An 18,275-nucleotide genomic window follows, 5' to 3' on the forward strand; every position below is an offset into this window, starting at 1 on the left:
GCATCACAGACATAGTGAAAGGGATGTTTATTTTGCAAACACAGACGCTTAGATTTGTGGTAAATTTTAGAGGACATACATTCCTTGTCCTCACTGTCCAAGAAGTTCTGTTAGACTGTAGAGACTTGGCACCTATCTTACTCATTCCAACGTTTAGCTTTACTACCTGCTACATAGAAAGGATTCAGAGCTTGTTATTAAATTGAATAAAAGTGCTGATGATCGGCAGTCTAGTTCCCTGGTGTACTCCTATCAGACCACACAACAAACTGTCGGAATCCTGTTCATAGATTGCTTTTCCCATCCACAATCCAAGTTCCTCTACCGTAGGGATCTAGTCTTCCTCACCAACGTGATTAACTTTGTTGAAATTAATCAGACGTCAGTATTGTAAGGTGTAATGAGAAAAAATTGGGAATATAAGATATAACAGTATTGAATTTCTGGAAAGCCAGAAGAATAGTAACACTAAAAACCAACACTAACGTATAAACTATTTTAAAAAATAACATTTACACTGAACCCTTCCATCAGGTTTTCCGCGAACAGGTTGCCTTAGCAACTCCGTGCGACGCCCCCTCAGCCCCGCCCACAGCCCCGCCCCTAGCGCCGCCTATTCCCCCCGCAGCCTCCGACTCTTTGCCCTTACTTCCGCCCCATCCTGACGGCGGGGACCTAGAGCCTCACCGCCTCTGCCCACACTTGTATTGCCTGACTTAAACTACGACAGAAAATAACTGTATCTAGAAAAACTTTCCACCGTACCATCCATGATTTAGTTTTAGAGCTTGAAATGCAAAATCAGTGGGTCTTTGTAACTTGGAGGTTCCGTCTAGCACGAGCAACAGAGACCTGTTTTCAGGCAATGCCTTGGACAACAGCACCTTTGGAGGCCCCCGCTTTGCGGAAGGAGACGTGGCTCTGAATGGAGCGGTAGCGGCCGCGCCGCCGCGGAGGAAGTGGGATACCGGGCGGGATTGGCGGGAGGTCTTTGTCCGGACCGGTTCCACCATGTAAGTGTTTATTGACCCCGATGCCAATCCTTGGTCCCGCTGCACGATTTTAACTCTCTCCGGATCTTCTCCTCAGGTCGAAGGTTTCCTTTAAGATCACGCTGACATCGGACCCGCGGCTGCCTTACAAAGTGTGAGTAGCGGGGCCGCGGCGGGCCGGGCGGGACCAGGCTGGCTGGGTCCGAGCTTTCAGATCCTCTCCCACCGGAGCAGGCGACGTCCCCTCCCTCGCCCTCCCTGGAGCCTGAGAGGAGAGATCCCGTGCCCGCGAGGTCGGGCTGTGTGACGGGAGCCACGCCGTCGATAGTTAACCTCTCCTTTGGGACTCACCCGGTGGGTGGTGGTGCGGGAGGGAGGACCGAAGACGGGCCTCAAGTGATCTTCTGGGGTCGAACAGCCCCTATCAGCTCGCGATTGGAAAAGCCTTTTACCCCCTTGATCAGCTGTCACAGGAAGTACGGAAGACCACCCAATCCAGATTCCGAAATTACTTGAACGTTTATTACCGTCCGGCTTCTGAGTCCCGTGTGTGAGTGACTCAAGAGTCGGGTGTCACCAAGTAATGAGCTTCCGATCACACAGTTTCTGTGTTGGGATTTCAAAAAGAATAATCAGCAGGAATGGCAAATGCAGAATTAGGGCAGTTGATCCACGCGAGGCCCTTTTTTCCCCTTTAGCAGTTGTATGGCGGGTTGGCCCAGGTTTAGCTACATGTTTGTTCGTCCGGGATTTATTATGAAGTTAGATAAACGTTATTGAAGTTATTACAGCTGAGAGTTGCGTAAATGCATCAAAGGACAAGACTTTATACAATATACATACGGGACAAGCGTACATTAAGCATATTTAAAGTAATTAGCATCATGGCTTAGGTAACCCAACTAACCGTTGCCGTTGGCCCTGAATGATTTAGCCATGTGTGACCCATGCAGCTTCCAGCCGTAAGCCTTTTGGATCATTTCATCTCATGACGAATCTTTTCTTTTTCTTCCACCTTCTCTCAAATATTCATGATCACAATCTAGCACCTTAGGATCTTCAGTAACTGCTCCAGCTCTAAAGTGTCGTCTTCAGGTATTTCCTTGTGGATGGCCATACGCTCCCCTTGTATCTGACTTACTTTTATGTCTCTCTGTAAAAATTGTTTCCTTTAATTCATTGACCAGACTGCTTCCTGAAAGTGTCACCGCCCTGTCCCCCACTCCTTTCCTTTTGACCCTCCTAGAGGCCATGGTCTGGTCGCTCCCTGGCGCTCCATTCCCGTCATTTCTGGTGTCCTCCTGTCCCCAGTATGGATTGCTTGGTGACACGCCAGCTCTGAACTCAACCCCTGTGTTCTCTGTATGTAGTAGCTGAATGTTTTTAGAGAAAATAAGTAGCCTGATGTGGGGCGCCTGGGTGGCTCAGTCTGTTAAGCCTACGACTTCGGCTCAGGTCATGATCTCACGGTTCGTGGGTTCAAGCCCCGCGTCGGGCTCTGTGCTGACAGCTGGGAGCCTGGAGCTTGCTTCGGATTCTGTGTCTCTCTCTCTCTGACCCTCCCCCACTCGCACTCTGTCTCTCTGTCTCTCAAAAATAAAAAACATTAAAAAAAATTTTTTTTTAAATAATTAGCTTGATGTAATTCGTAACTGTGCCCAATAGTACCTAACGCTGTGCTACATGTCCCAGTGTTGCTTATTTTCCTTTTTATTCTCTGCAAAGGTTTTTTTAAAAATTTCTGTTCACACTTTCTACATCCTTTTTCCTTTTTCTGAAGCTATTAGAAAAAATTTATCTTGGGGCGCCTGGGTGGCTTAGTCGGTTGAGCGTCCGACTTTCGCTTAGGTCGTGACCTCACGGTTCCGTGGGTTCGGGCCCCGCGTCAGGCTCTGTGCTGACTGCCAGCTCGGAGCCTGGAGCCTGTTTCAGTCTGTGACTCCCTCTCTCTCTGACCCTCCCCTGCTCACGCTGTCTCTCTCTCTCTCCTAGAAATAAATAAAACATTAAAAAAAAAAAATTAAGAAAAAATTTATCTTTCCGTCACCACATCTAAGACCCTCCTCCCATGTATAAACCCATTTCTGTCCACTGTCCGGTTACAGAGTTAACATGACTTTGTTCCTATGAAAGGCCAGCTGTTGTGCTAGTTGGGCTCTGGATCTCATTTATTTTCGTTTTCTCAGGATTAAAGTAGATGGACTCCAGAGATCCCTCTCTCGTCGTCTTTGATTTCTCCCTTTATACTGCATTCTTATCAATGTGTAAATGTTCTAGAAAACAAGTGAGAAGGAGGGAGGGGAAGGACAGTGGGGTGGCAGTAGTATCTGTAAGAGTACCTGGAACGTTTTACCGCTTCAGTTAATATTGGTGACTGAATGAATTTAGTAGGCATACCTACTCTCTGGTGTGTGTGTAGTGTGCGTGCACGTATGGTCTGTAAAATATAACATGTACATGTGTACGGAGGGGTAATTATTCTGGTTCCTGTTCAAAGTAAACGGTAACTAGTATTTGGGTACCATTAAATGAAATTCTCAAAATTTGTAGGAAAACAATACTTAACTGTTTTTTTTAAGTGTTTATTTATTTTTTACTTTTTTATATTTTTATTTATTTCTAGGAGAGAGAGAGAGAGACAGCCAGCGAGAGCAGGGGAGTGTCAGAGAGAGAGGGAGACACAGACTCTGAAATAGGCTCCAGGCTCTGAGCTGGCAGTCAGCACAGAGCCCGACGCGGGGCTCGAACCCACGAACCACGAGATCATGACCTAAGTGAAAGTCGGACCCTTAACCGACTAAGCCACCCAGGCGCCCCTAAATGTTTATTTATTTTGAGAGAGCTTACACATTGAGCTGTCAGCACGGAAACCAATGCGGGGATCCATCTCATGAATCGTGAACCCATGACCTGAGCCAAAAATCAAGATTAGGATGCTTAGGAACACCCGGTGGCTCACTCGGTTAAGCATCTGACTTTGGCTTAGGTCATAATCTGCAGTTTGTGAGTTCGAGCCCCATGTTGGGCTCTGTGCTGATAGGTCAGAGCCTGGAGCCTGCTTTGGATTCTGGGTCCCTCTCTCTCTGNTAAAACATTAAAAGAAAAAAATTTAAAAAGATTTGGACGCTTAACTGACTGATCCACCAGGCGCCCCAACAATCTTTAACTTTTTAATGTCATCTTTTAATGTCAAGTTGGTAAATACAATCTTTAATGGAAAAATTTCCTTGGAGTTTCTAATATTACTAATAGTTGAATTCTACAAAGGATATGATATTCCGGTTCCAGATTTATTCTGGGGGGGTGTCAGAATTTCTATTGTTTTGTTTTTTGTTTCTTGATAGATTCACTCTTGGTATTGCTGTTAGGTTAGAGAAATGTTAAAATCGAATATGCTCTTGTGTATACGAGATGAACTAAACATACCTTTGACTCAGAGGCGCCTTGGGTTGAGTGTTTGACTCTTGATTTAGGCTCAGGTTATGATCTCACAGTTGTGAGATGGAGCCCGAGTCAGACTCCGCACTGAGCACGGAGCCTGCTTGGGATTCTCTCCCTCTCTCTCTGCCCCTCCCCTGCTTGTGCTCTCAAAATAAATAAATAGAAAATAAATCAACAAACCAACCTTTGACTCTTTCAGCCTGATGCCACACTTTCCAGTCTTACTTCCCACCTCCTCTCTTCCCTCCTTAAACTACCATGATCACTTAGTCAAAGCCTCAGTCAGTGTTCCCTGATTGACAAGCAAGCCTTTTGAGTCCTCCCTGCTTTTACACAGCTTCTCTTCGGTGCGTGGAATGCAGCCTTGTGATCACCACTTCTGGACAGATGATACCTATTATTAAGCAAAGTGTCACCGCTGTGAAGATTTCTGTAATTTTCCAGGAAGTTCACCTTACATGTCTTCAATTTCTTATAGAAACTTCATTTTTATTCTTTGTAACAGCACTTGTCAGGTTTTGTTTATTTGAAATGTTTATTAAAAAGACACCTGGCAAAGAAATTCAAATCCACATGAAAGCTGTGGAGTTGCAATAACTCTCAGTCTCTCGTAGTTTTTGCCACCTAGAACATTCCTTAAAGCAGGTCTTCACTGTATGTGGTATCAGATTATCTGGGACAGTCTCACCAACTAAAATACAAGAAAAAACTCATTTTAATGGATATCAGTATGACATTTAGTTACGTGTTACTGGAGCATTCCCAGTCTCCAGTTCACAAGTGAATTAAAACCCGAAGGTTTTAGAAGTTCCTTCGAGTCATAGTGTTAGGAAACTGAATGTCCGTTTCTGAACTATAAATGACTCCTACGGAGATACTTGAGTATTAGTCCCGCCTTTGTAAACTAGCATGTTCCCAATTTATTAGGTGAGTTTTTTTTTTTAAAACAAATGGCTGACCTTTAGAATTTTGTTTTTATTGTCTCAAAAAAACAAGGAAAGGTGGGAGGAAAAATGATACCCATTTTCACTCTTCCGTGGTATTTTGGAGAAGTGGAGTGGGGGACAGCCGAGAATCTGGTCACACTTCTCTTACTGGAAGCCATGATAATGTGTTGTGGCAGGTAGTGGTTTTTATATTCAGTGATGTGTAAACCAAGTGAAGAAATGGGATCCATTCAAGTGGAGCTGTGGCTATCTCAGCTGTAAAGTTGATTGCTTTTATTTTCATTTTAAAGTTAGTGAACACACGGGGTGCCTGGGTGGTTCAGTCAGCTAAGCGTCTGCCTTTGGCTCAGGTCATGATCTTCTGGTTCATAAGTTTGAGTCCTGCGTTGGGCTCTGTGCTGACAGCTCAGAGCCTGGAACCTGTTTCAGATTCTGTCTCCCTTTTCTCTCTCAATTCCTCCTTTGCTCTCAACTCTGTTTCTCAAAAATAAATAAAGATAAAATAAAAATAAAGTTAGTGAACGTAGTGTTCAGTCAAAATAGCCTTCAGCCTCACAAGACCAGTTTGTCTAGGTCTGCTACATTACCAAAAATAAGGACAATCAGCTTTTAAAAATCTTTTTAATTCTTCTTTTTGCAGACTTAGTGTTCCTGAAAGTACACCTTTCACAGCAGTCTTAAAGTTTGCGGCAGAAGAAGTAAGTATAGAAATTGAAATGACCTGTATGGAGTACAGCATAGTGTCTTCTCAGATTCTTTACATTTTGTATGCACTTTGACCCACCATTTCCGTGCAAATTCATGACTGGGTTTTGGTATCAAAAAGTTAAGCCCGACTAACCAGAGGTAAGTGGAATGGAAGTTAAGACTTACAGATGTAGGAAGAATGAGTTAAACAAATCACATCTATTGTAATACAACCATTGAAAATTCAGGAAAAGTTTTTCTGAAATTGGAAAGGTTTGGTAATAAGGAATTGTTTTCCTTTTTTTTCTTTTTTTTTTTTGAGGGAGAGAGAGTACAAGTGGGGTTGAGGTATAGAAAGAGGGAGACACAGAATGTGAAGCAAGCTCCAGGCTCTGAACTGTCAGCACAGAACCCAACGTGGGGCTCGAACCCACGAACCGTGAGATCATGACCTGAGCCAAAGTCGGACACCTAACCGACTGAGTCATCCAGGCACCCTTGAGGTATTTTGATATTTATGTATTAAAGCACATTTTGAAGTTATTTTAAGTTAGATTTATTTAAATTTTTAAATCCTGAAAAGGACATTTACAGTTAAGAAAGAATGTACCATATAGACAGTAAAATTAAGCGTTTATCAGATACGTAATCCAGTAATAGGCTATTATCCTTATGCATACTTAAGTTTTTAATTTATAAATTAAAATAAGCATGTACTTGTTTTTCTTAACTATGCATATGTGACCATTATAAATACCCAGAGCAGCATTTCCTAGAGTACTTTTTCCAGACCACTCGAACCACCAAAAACAAACCCATGAAAACCTAGAGTCAGTGGTGAAAGAGTGTGGGACGCCCNGAGCTGGCAGTCAGCACAGCCCGACGCTGGGCTTGAACCCAAGAACCGCGAGATCATGACCTAAGCGAAAGTTGGACGCCTAACCGACTAAGCCACCCAGGCGCCCCTAAACAATATTATTTAGTTTAGTGTTTTCCAAACTTACTTAATCACAGAACTCAACTGTAATATCCGTGAAACTAGTCTATAGCATAGAAGTGCTTAATACTTATTTGTTAGATAAACGAATGAACTTACAAGGATATGAACTCATATGAACTCATTCTGGAGACAACTACTTGTCTCCAGAGCAGTAAGAGAAGAATTCTCCCTTTAGCTACCATAAAGTTCCATACCACATTTTATTGATTCGGACAACCCATCTTTTTACACCTCTGAGTAGATCAGCAGTCTTATTGTAAGCCAAGTGGCAGTCACATAATTGTCTAGTTGACATCACCTATGCACCTAATTGAACTTAGTTGTTATTTTCTGGTGGCATAATTAAGACTGTTCAATCCTGTGAAATTTAAGTCAGCAATACATTAAATACAGAATATTTGAGGAAAGAATTTGAACTTTGGTCTCCATTGAACACAAGAGAGCATTTATTTGACCTTACTATTTACAAATAAACTTTAGGAATATTCTGTAGTGTTTGTGTGTGTGCGTGTATTTTATTTCTATACATTTCTATATACATATATAAAATGCTTTTTTTTCCCTTTTTCTCTCTTTTAGTTTAAAGTTCCTGCAGCAACAAGTGCAATTATTACCAATGGTAAGAATTCATTTTAAAACTGTGCATTACCTCAGAGCCATACAAACTGTTTTAAAAGGTTAAATTAATTAAAATTAACGTAAATACCAAAAAATCCCCAAATTTGTATCAACATAAATCATATACATAATTGTAAACAGTAAGTCAAGGTTACTGTCCATAATGAACTCTCTTCAGTTTCTTTAGCTTTGAATCGTATAGCATTTTACACTATCTTGTATCCTTACCACTTCATGCCAGATTATTACCAAAAATAATTCTCCTTTTATTTAACAAGCTGTGTTGTTGTTTAATAAGTTGCAGATGCTTTTAGAATTTGGGAAATTAAGTGGGAATATACCTGTGTGTGTGTGTGTGTGTGTGTGTGTGTATGTATAGCTTTTTACTGCTTTCCTGACAGTAAACTATTTTTTTATGCTTGAAATAGTCAGGATTTTATTCATTTAGATCTAGAGTTTAAATTCTGAATACCTTAGAGTACTAGTATAAAAAGTGATGGAACTAGCCCTGTGAGAAAATACTGAAATAAAATGAGTAAAGATTGCTAAAAGGTCTTCACTATCTTGTAAAAATACAAGGTGATCTTTGTGGGTGCTGGCTAGTGGTTCATGTACGGTTAAGATCACCGAGTAAGAGAAGATGGGTTGAATGTGCAGCAGCATAATTTAGTTCAGATACCAGACTTTGTCGTCCTGAAACATTCTGCATGCTGTCACATTGAAGTGTTCCTCTACTTGAAAAGAAAGCTAACCTTCTTTCCCAGAAAGTTTTAGATTTATGAATGAATAGCTGTTAGGAAAGTGCTTTGTAAACTTTCATCAGGTATCACTGCAACCTGAATTAAATGATTTTGTGGGCTCTTCTGGCCTTAAGATTGTCTGCCTCAGGAGCAATATGTAAATGATTCATAACATATCTAAGGTGCTTTTGACTTTACATTGTGCATGGCATGATATAATAACTGTATTCCATGGAACTTAGTAGGATCATCTCGCTGACTGATGTTCTTATCTAATCCGGCAGTGATGCAAATGCATCATAGTAAATGGATTTCAGCAGGTAACTTACCTGAAAGATTTGTTATTCGTGTTTTTGGATTTAAATTGTTTGGCTTGTGCCTATATACACAGTAGCAGCAAATCTCTTCTTGTTACTATTGAACCATTTTAGCTTTAGAAATAAAGCAACTCAGATGGTTTTGCAACTTATTTTCTAGATGGAATAGGAATCAATCCTGCACAGACTGCAGGTGAGTATCTGAAACTCATGAAAACATGGGTGGGGTTCTGTCAATTGATAATTCATTCTAGTGAGACTTGATTAGATTTTCATCAGGATAATAGCTGTGTTTTAGGGATTATATAGCAGTCTTGACCTATGTATCTGAGTAATAATCTGTTTCATTATGGGTATCAGCTATATATGCTTTTAGCTACAAGAAAGAGAAAAACTCACTAATAAGCATTAAAGGAACATTGAACGAAGAGTCTGAAGGTAAGATTGTACTTTCTAGAGTAATGATTTTACCTACCTTTATAAGGTGGTGGTGAGGTGGTACATGGGAAGTGCTTAAAAGTTTGCATTCTCTCTGGTAAGCAGTCAGTGAGGGCCAGCTATTATTATTTTAAAGAAGTGCCATCATTTAAATTTCAGGGGACTTAGCCCATACTCCGGAGCTTCAAACTTAGTATTCTACAAGGCTATCTATTGACGTCCTAACAAGCAGGCAAAGTAGAAGTAATCTTAAACTTTTTAACAGGCAGCTTTATACTTTTTTAAATGTATTTTTTGGGGGTTTATAATCTAATTGTACCTTAATTAATTACTTAATTATAATTAATTGTACACTACCTTTTTTGGTTTGTAGTTGAATTATAGTTTTAAAATTAATCACACTTTAATCTGATGTGATTAATGTGATCTCACTTTGAGCAGTAGTTCTGTTTATTATATTCTGAAGTACTTCTGTATGGTAACAAAAGTATATTGCCCTCGTAAGGCCTTGAAACTGAAATTCAGCTATAAGAAAATGAAGAGGGATTTAAAATTGTAAATTTTTTAAATTTAAATCAGTAGCTTTAAGTATATAGTGTTAATTAAATTAAGAAGGTCATTTATTGAAAGTCCTGGGGCATTTTATTGTGTAGATGCCTTTAAACTTAGGTTTTCTCTGGAAATGTTCACTGGTTTATATTAATTTGACTTACTGCTTCTTTTAAATTTTTTTTAATGATTTTTATTTATTTTTGAGAGAGAGAGAGAGACAGCTTGAGCAGGGGAGGGTCAGAGAGAGAGGGAGACATAGAATCTGAAAACAGGCTCCAGGTTCTGAGCTAGCTGTCAGCACAGAGCCCGATGCCAGGCGTGAACCCATGAACCGTGAGATCTTGACCTGAGCCAAAGTCGGACGCTTAACCGACTGAGCCACCCAGGCGCCCCGAGTTACTGCTGTTTCTAACTCATTGCCTGTTGTATTACTCTTAAGTTGAATTGTGCACTTCATGCACAAGAAATTTGTGGCCTGAAGAAAATTTCCGCAAGCAGTTGAGCAAAGATAGGTCAGATCAGGTTTCTAAACGTTCATCATTTGTGGTAATTTAGATTTACTATCTTTTCTGTCCTTAGACATTTTAGTGGGTATTAAATTAGCAAGTCTTGATGGTTCATTTAAATTACATTGTTGTCTGCTGAGTGTTTGTGTTAGCACTTTCTTGGCTAGGGTTCTTATTTAAAATTTTCAGACATTTGGTTGGATTGAGAAGATTTGAGAGGAATGGGAACAAGCCTTAAAAAGCATGGAGTTAGATCCCAGTGATAGTTGAGCTTCGTACCTACTTACCATACACTACTTTGTTTCCTGTATTAAGGATAGTTGTTGCAGTGTGTAAGATAACTTGTCGCTTTTTAAATACCTAACTCTGTGTTTTGTTTGTTTGTGTAGGAAATGTTTTCCTAAAGCACGGTTCAGAACTGCGAATTATTCCTAGAGATCGTGTTGGAAGTTGTTAATAGCCAGTACTTGGAACATAGGATTTCTTTTCCAAATAAAGATCGGTATTGCTGTGCAAGTGAAATCAAGCATTTAAAGCCCTCGGAAAACACCAGTAGTTGATGTGATGATGAAGGGTGACTCTCCCTCCTTGTTCTCCACACTCTTCCTGTGCACGGAGGCAGCCATCTCCCCAGAAGGTCATGGTCTGTCATTGCTGCCTCACAACAACACACATGCTTAGTTCATTTGGGGTAAATGGATTCTCCAGCTGTGTTTTGTAAGTGGTGGATGCTTCTGATAACTCTTTCTGAGAACATTTAGAAAATTAAAGTTTACCGAATCCTCCTATTTGAGTTAAAAATCTAAAGGATTGTGGACTCATACATAGCAGTTTGCTTGATAGCATCTGACTTGCAGACTTAAAAAAAGTTGAATTCCTAATTGTATGTTGTTTATGATAAAGGATATAGACATATCTGTGAATCCCTAGCTACCTTAACTTCTTGTCATTTATGTTTTTTAACTTTCAAACTATATCAAAATCCCCCAAATTGAATTTTCTTTGATCTAGCCCTTATATGTAAAATTGATATCCCACACCAAATAGTTTTTAACCGTGATCTTACAGAATCCAGTACTGGTGAAAATTGAGAATAAAGTAGAAGTGCCCTTTGCTGAGTTATGTATCCTTGATCAGTCTCTTTAAATACAACCTTTAAAACAGGAATCCTCAAGAAGTCTTGTCTTATTGAGGATGAAATTTCTAAATAGCATTCAGGAAGAAAGTATTAGAAAGCTCTGAAATTCACAGCAGAGCCCTGGAAAATGCTAATTGGAAATGTCGGTGATCATACTTACTAAAGATCCAACATTTAAGGAAATGTTTCGTCATTCAAGTGAATACGAAGTCAGGAAGGGCGTCCCGGGGAAGCCCCAGTTACCACTTTTCTAATGAGGAGGAAAGAAACAAAAGACAGCAGTGACAGGGAACAGAAGGCTGGAGCAAGTGTCACAGAAAAAGCCACCTGGAGTGCAGAGGGTATGTTGTGGGGAACTGAGGAGGAAACGAAAATGTTTGACATTGTCAGAGGGAGCAAAAGACAAAGTGAGAAAGCAAAGTGTAGGCTTTGTGGACAACAGACTTCAGAATTCCCTTCATAAGTCAGTAGTGGGAATCAGTATCGGTGCAGATCTTACAAGATGAAAGGAAGGCTCTTAGTGATTCAGAACCAGAGCTTGGCCTGCTGTATTCGTGACGGTGAGCTCTTTGTGGGCAGCCTTTGTGTGTGTCTTGCTCTTTTGAGACCTGGAATTGTAGGCCTTCAGTAAATACTTGCTGGATTATTCATGAATAAAGTATCACTAAGACCAGTTTTTAATCTAAGTGTGTTTCAGTTCCTTCCCTGTCACCGGCCCTGGGCCTGGGTTTATTCGGGGAAAAAACGAATAAGCAAATGCAACAAGATCACCATCTCAAGGGGGATGTTGTTAAGTTTAAGCAATTAACCGGATGTTGTCATGTATTTAACAAATGAGCAGAATGTTTCTGAATTGTAAAGGTAGAAAAATGTACTTCTAATATTTGGGGAAGGTTTTATTTTTATAAACTGATGCTCGAAGACCCCCGGTTCTTAATATCATTAAGCTTCAGTTGACCAGAAATTCATGAATACCCATTTGCGGAGCTGTTTTTGCTTAGGTATCCCTCCGTCATCCTGTTTCTACAGCAAAAGCTGCCCGCGGTGTCGCACAGGTTTAGGATGTCCTGTGCCGTAAAGTAATTTAATATTTCTGTTCTTTGGTGTTTTGAAAATTTTGTTGTAGGAAGTCTTTAAATACATTTTCCTAAGGAACTGGACATTTTGTAGTTAAGTAAATGTGATCTGTAAGTTCTTTGTGCAGAATGTTTTGAAGGATCATACTTTGTTTAAATGTATAGTTGGCACATAACTAATATCTTACGAAAATACATTTTATCAGACCATAAACTGTATTGTCTTCATTACTAAAGCTCTGGTTTTTTTTAAATATTTTTTTTAATGCTTTATTTATTTCTGAGAGAGAGGCAGCGTGAGCAGGGGAGGGTCAGAGAGAGAGAGGGAGACACAGAATCTGAAGCAGGCTCCAGGCTCTCAGCTGTCAGCACAGAACCCAACGCAGGGCTCGAACCCACGAACTATGAGATCATGACCTGAGCTGAAGTCGGATGCTTAACCAACTGAGCCACCCAGGTGCCCTCATTACTAAAGCTCCTAACACACCCATGGAGCTGGTGTATAACGGGAGGCAACAAAGGTAATCAATGGCCATAGGTCACAGAAATGAGTATATACTTCCAAGTGCCAGTTCTTTTTTCAGGAACAGAAAAGAGATGCTAGGAATCTTCTGGGTTCCAAGCCTAACTAATTATCAGAGCCACCCTCAGAGAGAGAAAACTACGGCCGCTCCGGAAACCACTGCTAGAGTTTGGAATCCCTGAATCTGGCAAGGTGTGCCGGAATGTCTGTTTAGCAAAGCAGCCCTTGTGATTGCTTTGTGCTGCTGTGTTTGGGAATGAGTGAGGCCTGCCCTTCCACTTTGCAGATGGACAGAATTAAGCCCAAAGGGACATAATTCTAGATCTTGGAAAGTGTACATTCCACTTCTTGGTTCTCTAGCAGCTAAGTGCAGCGGTACTAGCTAATAGTCTCTCGCTGGTAGTCAGCCTCCTTTTAAAGCATTTCAAGTGCCATCGTTGTGGGTATTTTGTTACTTAAAATTAGTTATTTGAAAGAAAAATTAATGGGAAGAAAATTCAGTCCCACTTAAGCTACCCTCCCTGCAAATTAAGATACCAATAGTATCTACTAAGGACCTTGAAATACTGTTTTAAATTTATTTTTATTTATTTTGAAAGAGCCAGCAGGGGAGGGGCAGAGAGAGAGAGAGTGAGACAGAATCCTAAGCAGGCCCCATGCTGTCAGCACAGAGCATGATGTGGGGCTCAAACCCATATACCGTGAGATCACGACCTGAGCCAAAATCAAGAGTCAGATGCTTAACTGACTGAACCACCCAGGTGCCCCAAGATCTTAAACTATTTTTGAACTTGGAAAAACATGAATATGCTTTAATGGAGCAATTTTAAGTTGACTCTTAAGTGTTCCCAGGGTTGTTTATAAAGCCATGAATTATGTGCGTAAACTGTATGTATATGTAGGTGTGTATAAACGTGTATATTTACATATTCTGCAGTTTGTGGTTATATATAGGTACATGTGTATGTACGATTTACATAGGTAATTCACCCAAAAGAAATGTATTGAACATCAGTGTGTCAAAAAAGTTTTGAGATATTTCCACTTACCTCACTCTTCACAATTCCAAATTATCCCTATTTTACAGAAAAACAATGAGACTTAGGGTGGTTGAGATTTGAATTTTGACCCCTTTTTTTGGCTTTGGAGCTTTCCAGGCCATACAGGAGAATTTTTTAGTATCTTTTTTTTCCTCCACAATATATCAAATTTATATCTATATTGAATTATAAATTTAAAAATACAAAAGGAGTGTACAGGGCTTAAACTCTTATTTCGGAGGACTGAATATGTGTATAATAATCATGAGTGGCATTATTTTTCAATACATGGTATAAATTCCATAGGGTAAATGTAAAATATAGGACATTAAAAGTCAATTAATTATGATTCCGGTGCTACTCCATAGGATGGCATGGTGGGAACGGAAGACTGGCCCCATACTCATCAGATCCAAGAGACAATTTATGTTTTTATAATTATATGTGTCTTGCAGACGCAGCTATGAGACGTAACCTGCTCTTGTGACCAGACTCTTGCCCCTAAGCCCTTCTAGTACACAAGTCCTAGAACTACTCTCTGATAATGCAGGAGATCCCTAAATCACCATTTAAACCAGGCTATATAATCAGACCATTATTTGAAATAAACAATCTCAAGAGATCCAGTCTATACGGTCTATTAGCTACATCCTCCAAACTGCCTAAGCCAGGTATTTTGAACTCATTAGATTTTTTTTTCCCCTTTCTTTTGCCATAGCAAACCAATCACAAGATTCTACTGATTCCATTTATGAAATATAGCTCGAGATCTAATGTAATGGAAAACTTCATCATCTCATAAATACTATTAGAAAAGCTTCTAGTGTCTCCATTCCCCCTTTCCCACTGTTGTAACGAGCTTCTTGACATGGAAGTGTGATCCTGTGGTTCCACCAGTTAATCCTACTGAATAAAAGTCCGTACTTTATATATGAGACCCTTCACACACCGGCCTTTGTTCAGAGTCCTTGGTTGACGGTTGAGCATCACTTACAGTTTCCTTCTCCAATTCCCACTGCAGCTACACTGAGCTCCTAATACTCAGTATCTCTGCTGTACTCTGGTCTCACACCTCCATGCCTTTACTCTCCCCACTGGTCTTCCCAAAAACCCTAGGATTGATTCTTTGAACTTGGAAGCCGTGGAGATTTTCCTCAATCCTCCCACGCCGAGCAAGGTGCCTCGCTGTCTTAAGAAGCCACTGCATTTTGTGTGTCCCCCATTATGCGATTGTTAGATACAGAACTATATTTGTCTGATTTAAAGTGTACATTTAATTATCTTGCCCATAATAGAGACTCACTAAGTACTTTATGATTGAAAGACTACGTAAAAGAACAAAGAGTTTAAAAATTACAACTCTTTGTGGCTCCTGTCTAGTAACTTCTTTAGCTAGAATATTTGGTAAACAAATATATGTCTCACCACTTCTTGCAGCAGAGAATTTACTCTGACTCAGAAGTGAATTAATCACTGTTTTAAAAGTGAAAACAAGTCTCCCATTTTTAACAAATATATATTAATTATTAGCTATATCCTGGGAATTGCTACATGCTGGAGATGAAATATGATTAAGACTCATTTTCCTTTCTTTGGCTCCCCCACATTTTGCTGTTAAGTCTACTGAAGAAGTAATTATATGGAAGTGAAGATGCGCATCAAGCCCTTTTTTAATGTGCTGAGCACAGTGCCAGGCACTTCACACATCATCTCATTTAGTCCTTAATCTCTGCAAAATGCTGGCTTTCCTTTTTTCTCTTTACTGTTAAGAAAGCCAAGACTGAGGGACGCCTGCATGGCTCGGTTGGTTAAGCGTCCGACTCTTGGTTTTGGCTCAGGTCATGATCTTAGGGTATGAGGGGTTGTGTCCTGTGTCAGGCGCTGCGTTGACAGCATGGAGCCTGCTTGGAATTCTTCCTCTGTGTTCCTCCCCCCACTCACACAAGCTTGGGCTTATGTGAGCTCTCTCTCTCTCTCTCTCTCTCTCTCTCACTCTCTCTCTCAAAATAAAAACATTTTTTTTAAAAAGCCAAGATTTAGGTTAATATATCCAAAGTTAAAATGAGATTGGCTCTTAAGGCTATATGATCATAAAGTCTAACTTGCAAATCATTACATATTTGCTGTCATTTTCCTAGAATTATACTGAAATATTTTTCTAAAAAGAAAAAGGGTACTTCTGGAACAGGCTTCATTGCTTGCTTTTGAACATTTCTGTGATCTCGCTTTGCTGGAGAAATTTAGCATTCCATAATCTATATAAACACAGACTCCTTCCTAGTGCGTGTACATAACACACACCACAAAGAGAATTGTGAACACTTGAGAAGCAGGTTTACGGCTCTATTATCTACTCTGCGATATACAGGGTGTTGTAATTTTGTCTTTGGATGCAAAACAGCGGCCAACTTTGGCAGACGAACGCAGAGAGCCAGTTTTTGGCATAAATCTCCGATTTTCTGGCAAAACTCACTAGCAATGTAAAAACTGTTATTGAGAGCATATTGTGATGATACATCATGTCAATATTTGTTTGGCTGTGTAACACTGGGTTTAATAAATTATTTCTTAAGTGTACAATTTACAACTGATGAGCTGTTTAGAAATAAACTGTATGCAGTATTTGTTATCAGCGCCACAAACATTTTGACGTCTCAAGTACTTGCCTCTCCGATTGTCGAGATAAATGCATGGATGGATTAGGGTTTGTTGAGTTCTCCTTCAGTGTGCAAATTCTGCAGGAAGGAATAAATGAGTGAGCCACGGAAGTCTTCATCCCTTACGACTTCTGCCATAAATGCATTATTGTCTGCTAGACTGTCTTACCTGACATTTTTGGTGTGGTATAGTGTCAGAAAATGCCTAAAAACATGTTGTTGAATTATTAAATCATTTTCCGTTTGCTTTCTTGGTATGTGAGAAAGGTCCACCTGGCACTTTGAGCCTCAAACCTAAACCATAAAGAAAGCATCACTATTAACTTCTTTCTAAAAAAAAAAAAAAAAAAAACTTTATTGAGCTATGTTTATGCATTAGGCACCACATTTTATGTTTTGCATTCTTATTTAATCTCATTGTAGTCTATGAGGTTAAAAATATGGTTTCACCATACTTTAAGAAGCTAGAACTTTCAGGGGCTCCTGGGTGGCGCAGCTGATTAAGCGTCTGACTTCAGGTCATGATCTCACAGTTTATGGGTTCGAGCCGCGCGCAGGGCTCTGTGCTAACAGCCCGGACCCTGCAGCCTACTTCTGATTCTGTGTCTCCTGCTTTCTCTGCCCCTCCCCCACCCCCTCTCTCTGTCTCAAAACTGAATAAACATTAAAAAAAAAAAAAAAGGAAGCTAGAACTTTCAAAGAGATTTTTTACTTTTCCCAAGGTACAGCTCATAAGCAGTTAAGGTATAACTTTATCCTTAGCCAAGCAGCCCTGGAGCATGCCCTCCTCACCAATGCCTTGCAAGGCCCCTCTGGGCCCCTGGGGAGTTGGTCTAATTCAAAACCCAGAAAGATGGTGCCTCCGGCTTGCCACCTTCTGCCTCTCTGTTTTCTTCTTCCTCACTCTCTCCCACCTCTCGCTAACCATTCCAAGTATCTTAAAGCCACTGAAAAAGGAGGGTGACATGAATATAATTGCATCCTTATTTCTTCCTGCCACTTCATAGCTATCTATTTGAAATTCTTTGGTTCCTTTATTTGGGCATCTTTTAAAAAATGTTTATTTTGAGAGAGATAGAGACAGGATGAATGGGGGAGGGCAGAGAGGGAGAGAGAGAATCCCAAGCAGGCTCCATCCACACTGTCTGCACAGAGCCTGATGTGGGACCCGATCTCATGAACCGTGAGACCATGACCTGAGCTGAAACCAAGAGTCAGAGACCTAACCGACTGAGCCACCCAGGTGCCCCTATGCTGGCATTTATTTACCAAGGATGCAAAGATGAGTAAGACCTGCTCACTGCCCTTCGCTGTTGAAGTGCATGCTCCCAAGGCTTGGAGAGAAAGCTGTGATGGCACCCATCCCTTGCTACTTCAGCCATCGTAGGTGCGATTGGATATGCTCACCCCTTGTTTAAGGCCTGACGAAGTCCCATTATAGCTTCCTACTCACAAAAATTTAGCCTACACTGGATGATCTAAATTTTTCTAAGTTTTGTTTATTATTGAGAAACAGAGACAGCACATGAGCATGGGAAGGGGAGAGACAGAATCTGAAGCAGGCTCCAGGCTCTGAGCTGTCAGCAATGAGACTGACCCGGGC

The 18,275-nt window shown here is 40.5% G+C and overlaps 1 protein-coding gene across 1 annotated transcript; it reads left to right on the forward strand.

Moving 5' to 3' along the window:
* The first annotated feature begins 654 nt into the window (after positions 1-654).
* Positions 655-12,666, forward strand: UFM1 (ubiquitin fold modifier 1). The gene is made up of 6 exons (XM_077752574.1): positions 655-1,013; positions 1,090-1,146; positions 6,021-6,078; positions 7,647-7,686; positions 8,903-8,935; positions 10,628-12,666. Coding segments are annotated over exons 1-6 (258 nt in total). The 5' UTR covers positions 655-1,011; the 3' UTR covers positions 10,696-12,666.
* The last annotated feature ends 5,609 nt before the right edge of the window (positions 12,667-18,275 follow it).

The sequence above is a fragment of the Crocuta crocuta genome, unplaced genomic scaffold (genome assembly GCF_008692635.1).
Source record: "Crocuta crocuta isolate KB4526 unplaced genomic scaffold, BGI_CrCroc_1.0 scaffold190, whole genome shotgun sequence".
Taxonomy (NCBI): domain Eukaryota; kingdom Metazoa; phylum Chordata; class Mammalia; order Carnivora; family Hyaenidae; genus Crocuta; species Crocuta crocuta.

Excerpts from the sequence above, each read along its gene's own strand:
- UFM1 (XM_077752574.1), top strand. Across the intron at positions 1,147-6,020 it reads CCGCGGCTGCCTTACAAAGT|ACTTAGTGTTCCTGAAAGTA; the intron begins GTGAGTAGCGGG and ends TTCTTTTTGCAG. Across the intron at positions 6,079-7,646 it reads TAAAGTTTGCGGCAGAAGAA|TTTAAAGTTCCTGCAGCAAC; the intron begins GTAAGTATAGAA and ends TCTCTCTTTTAG.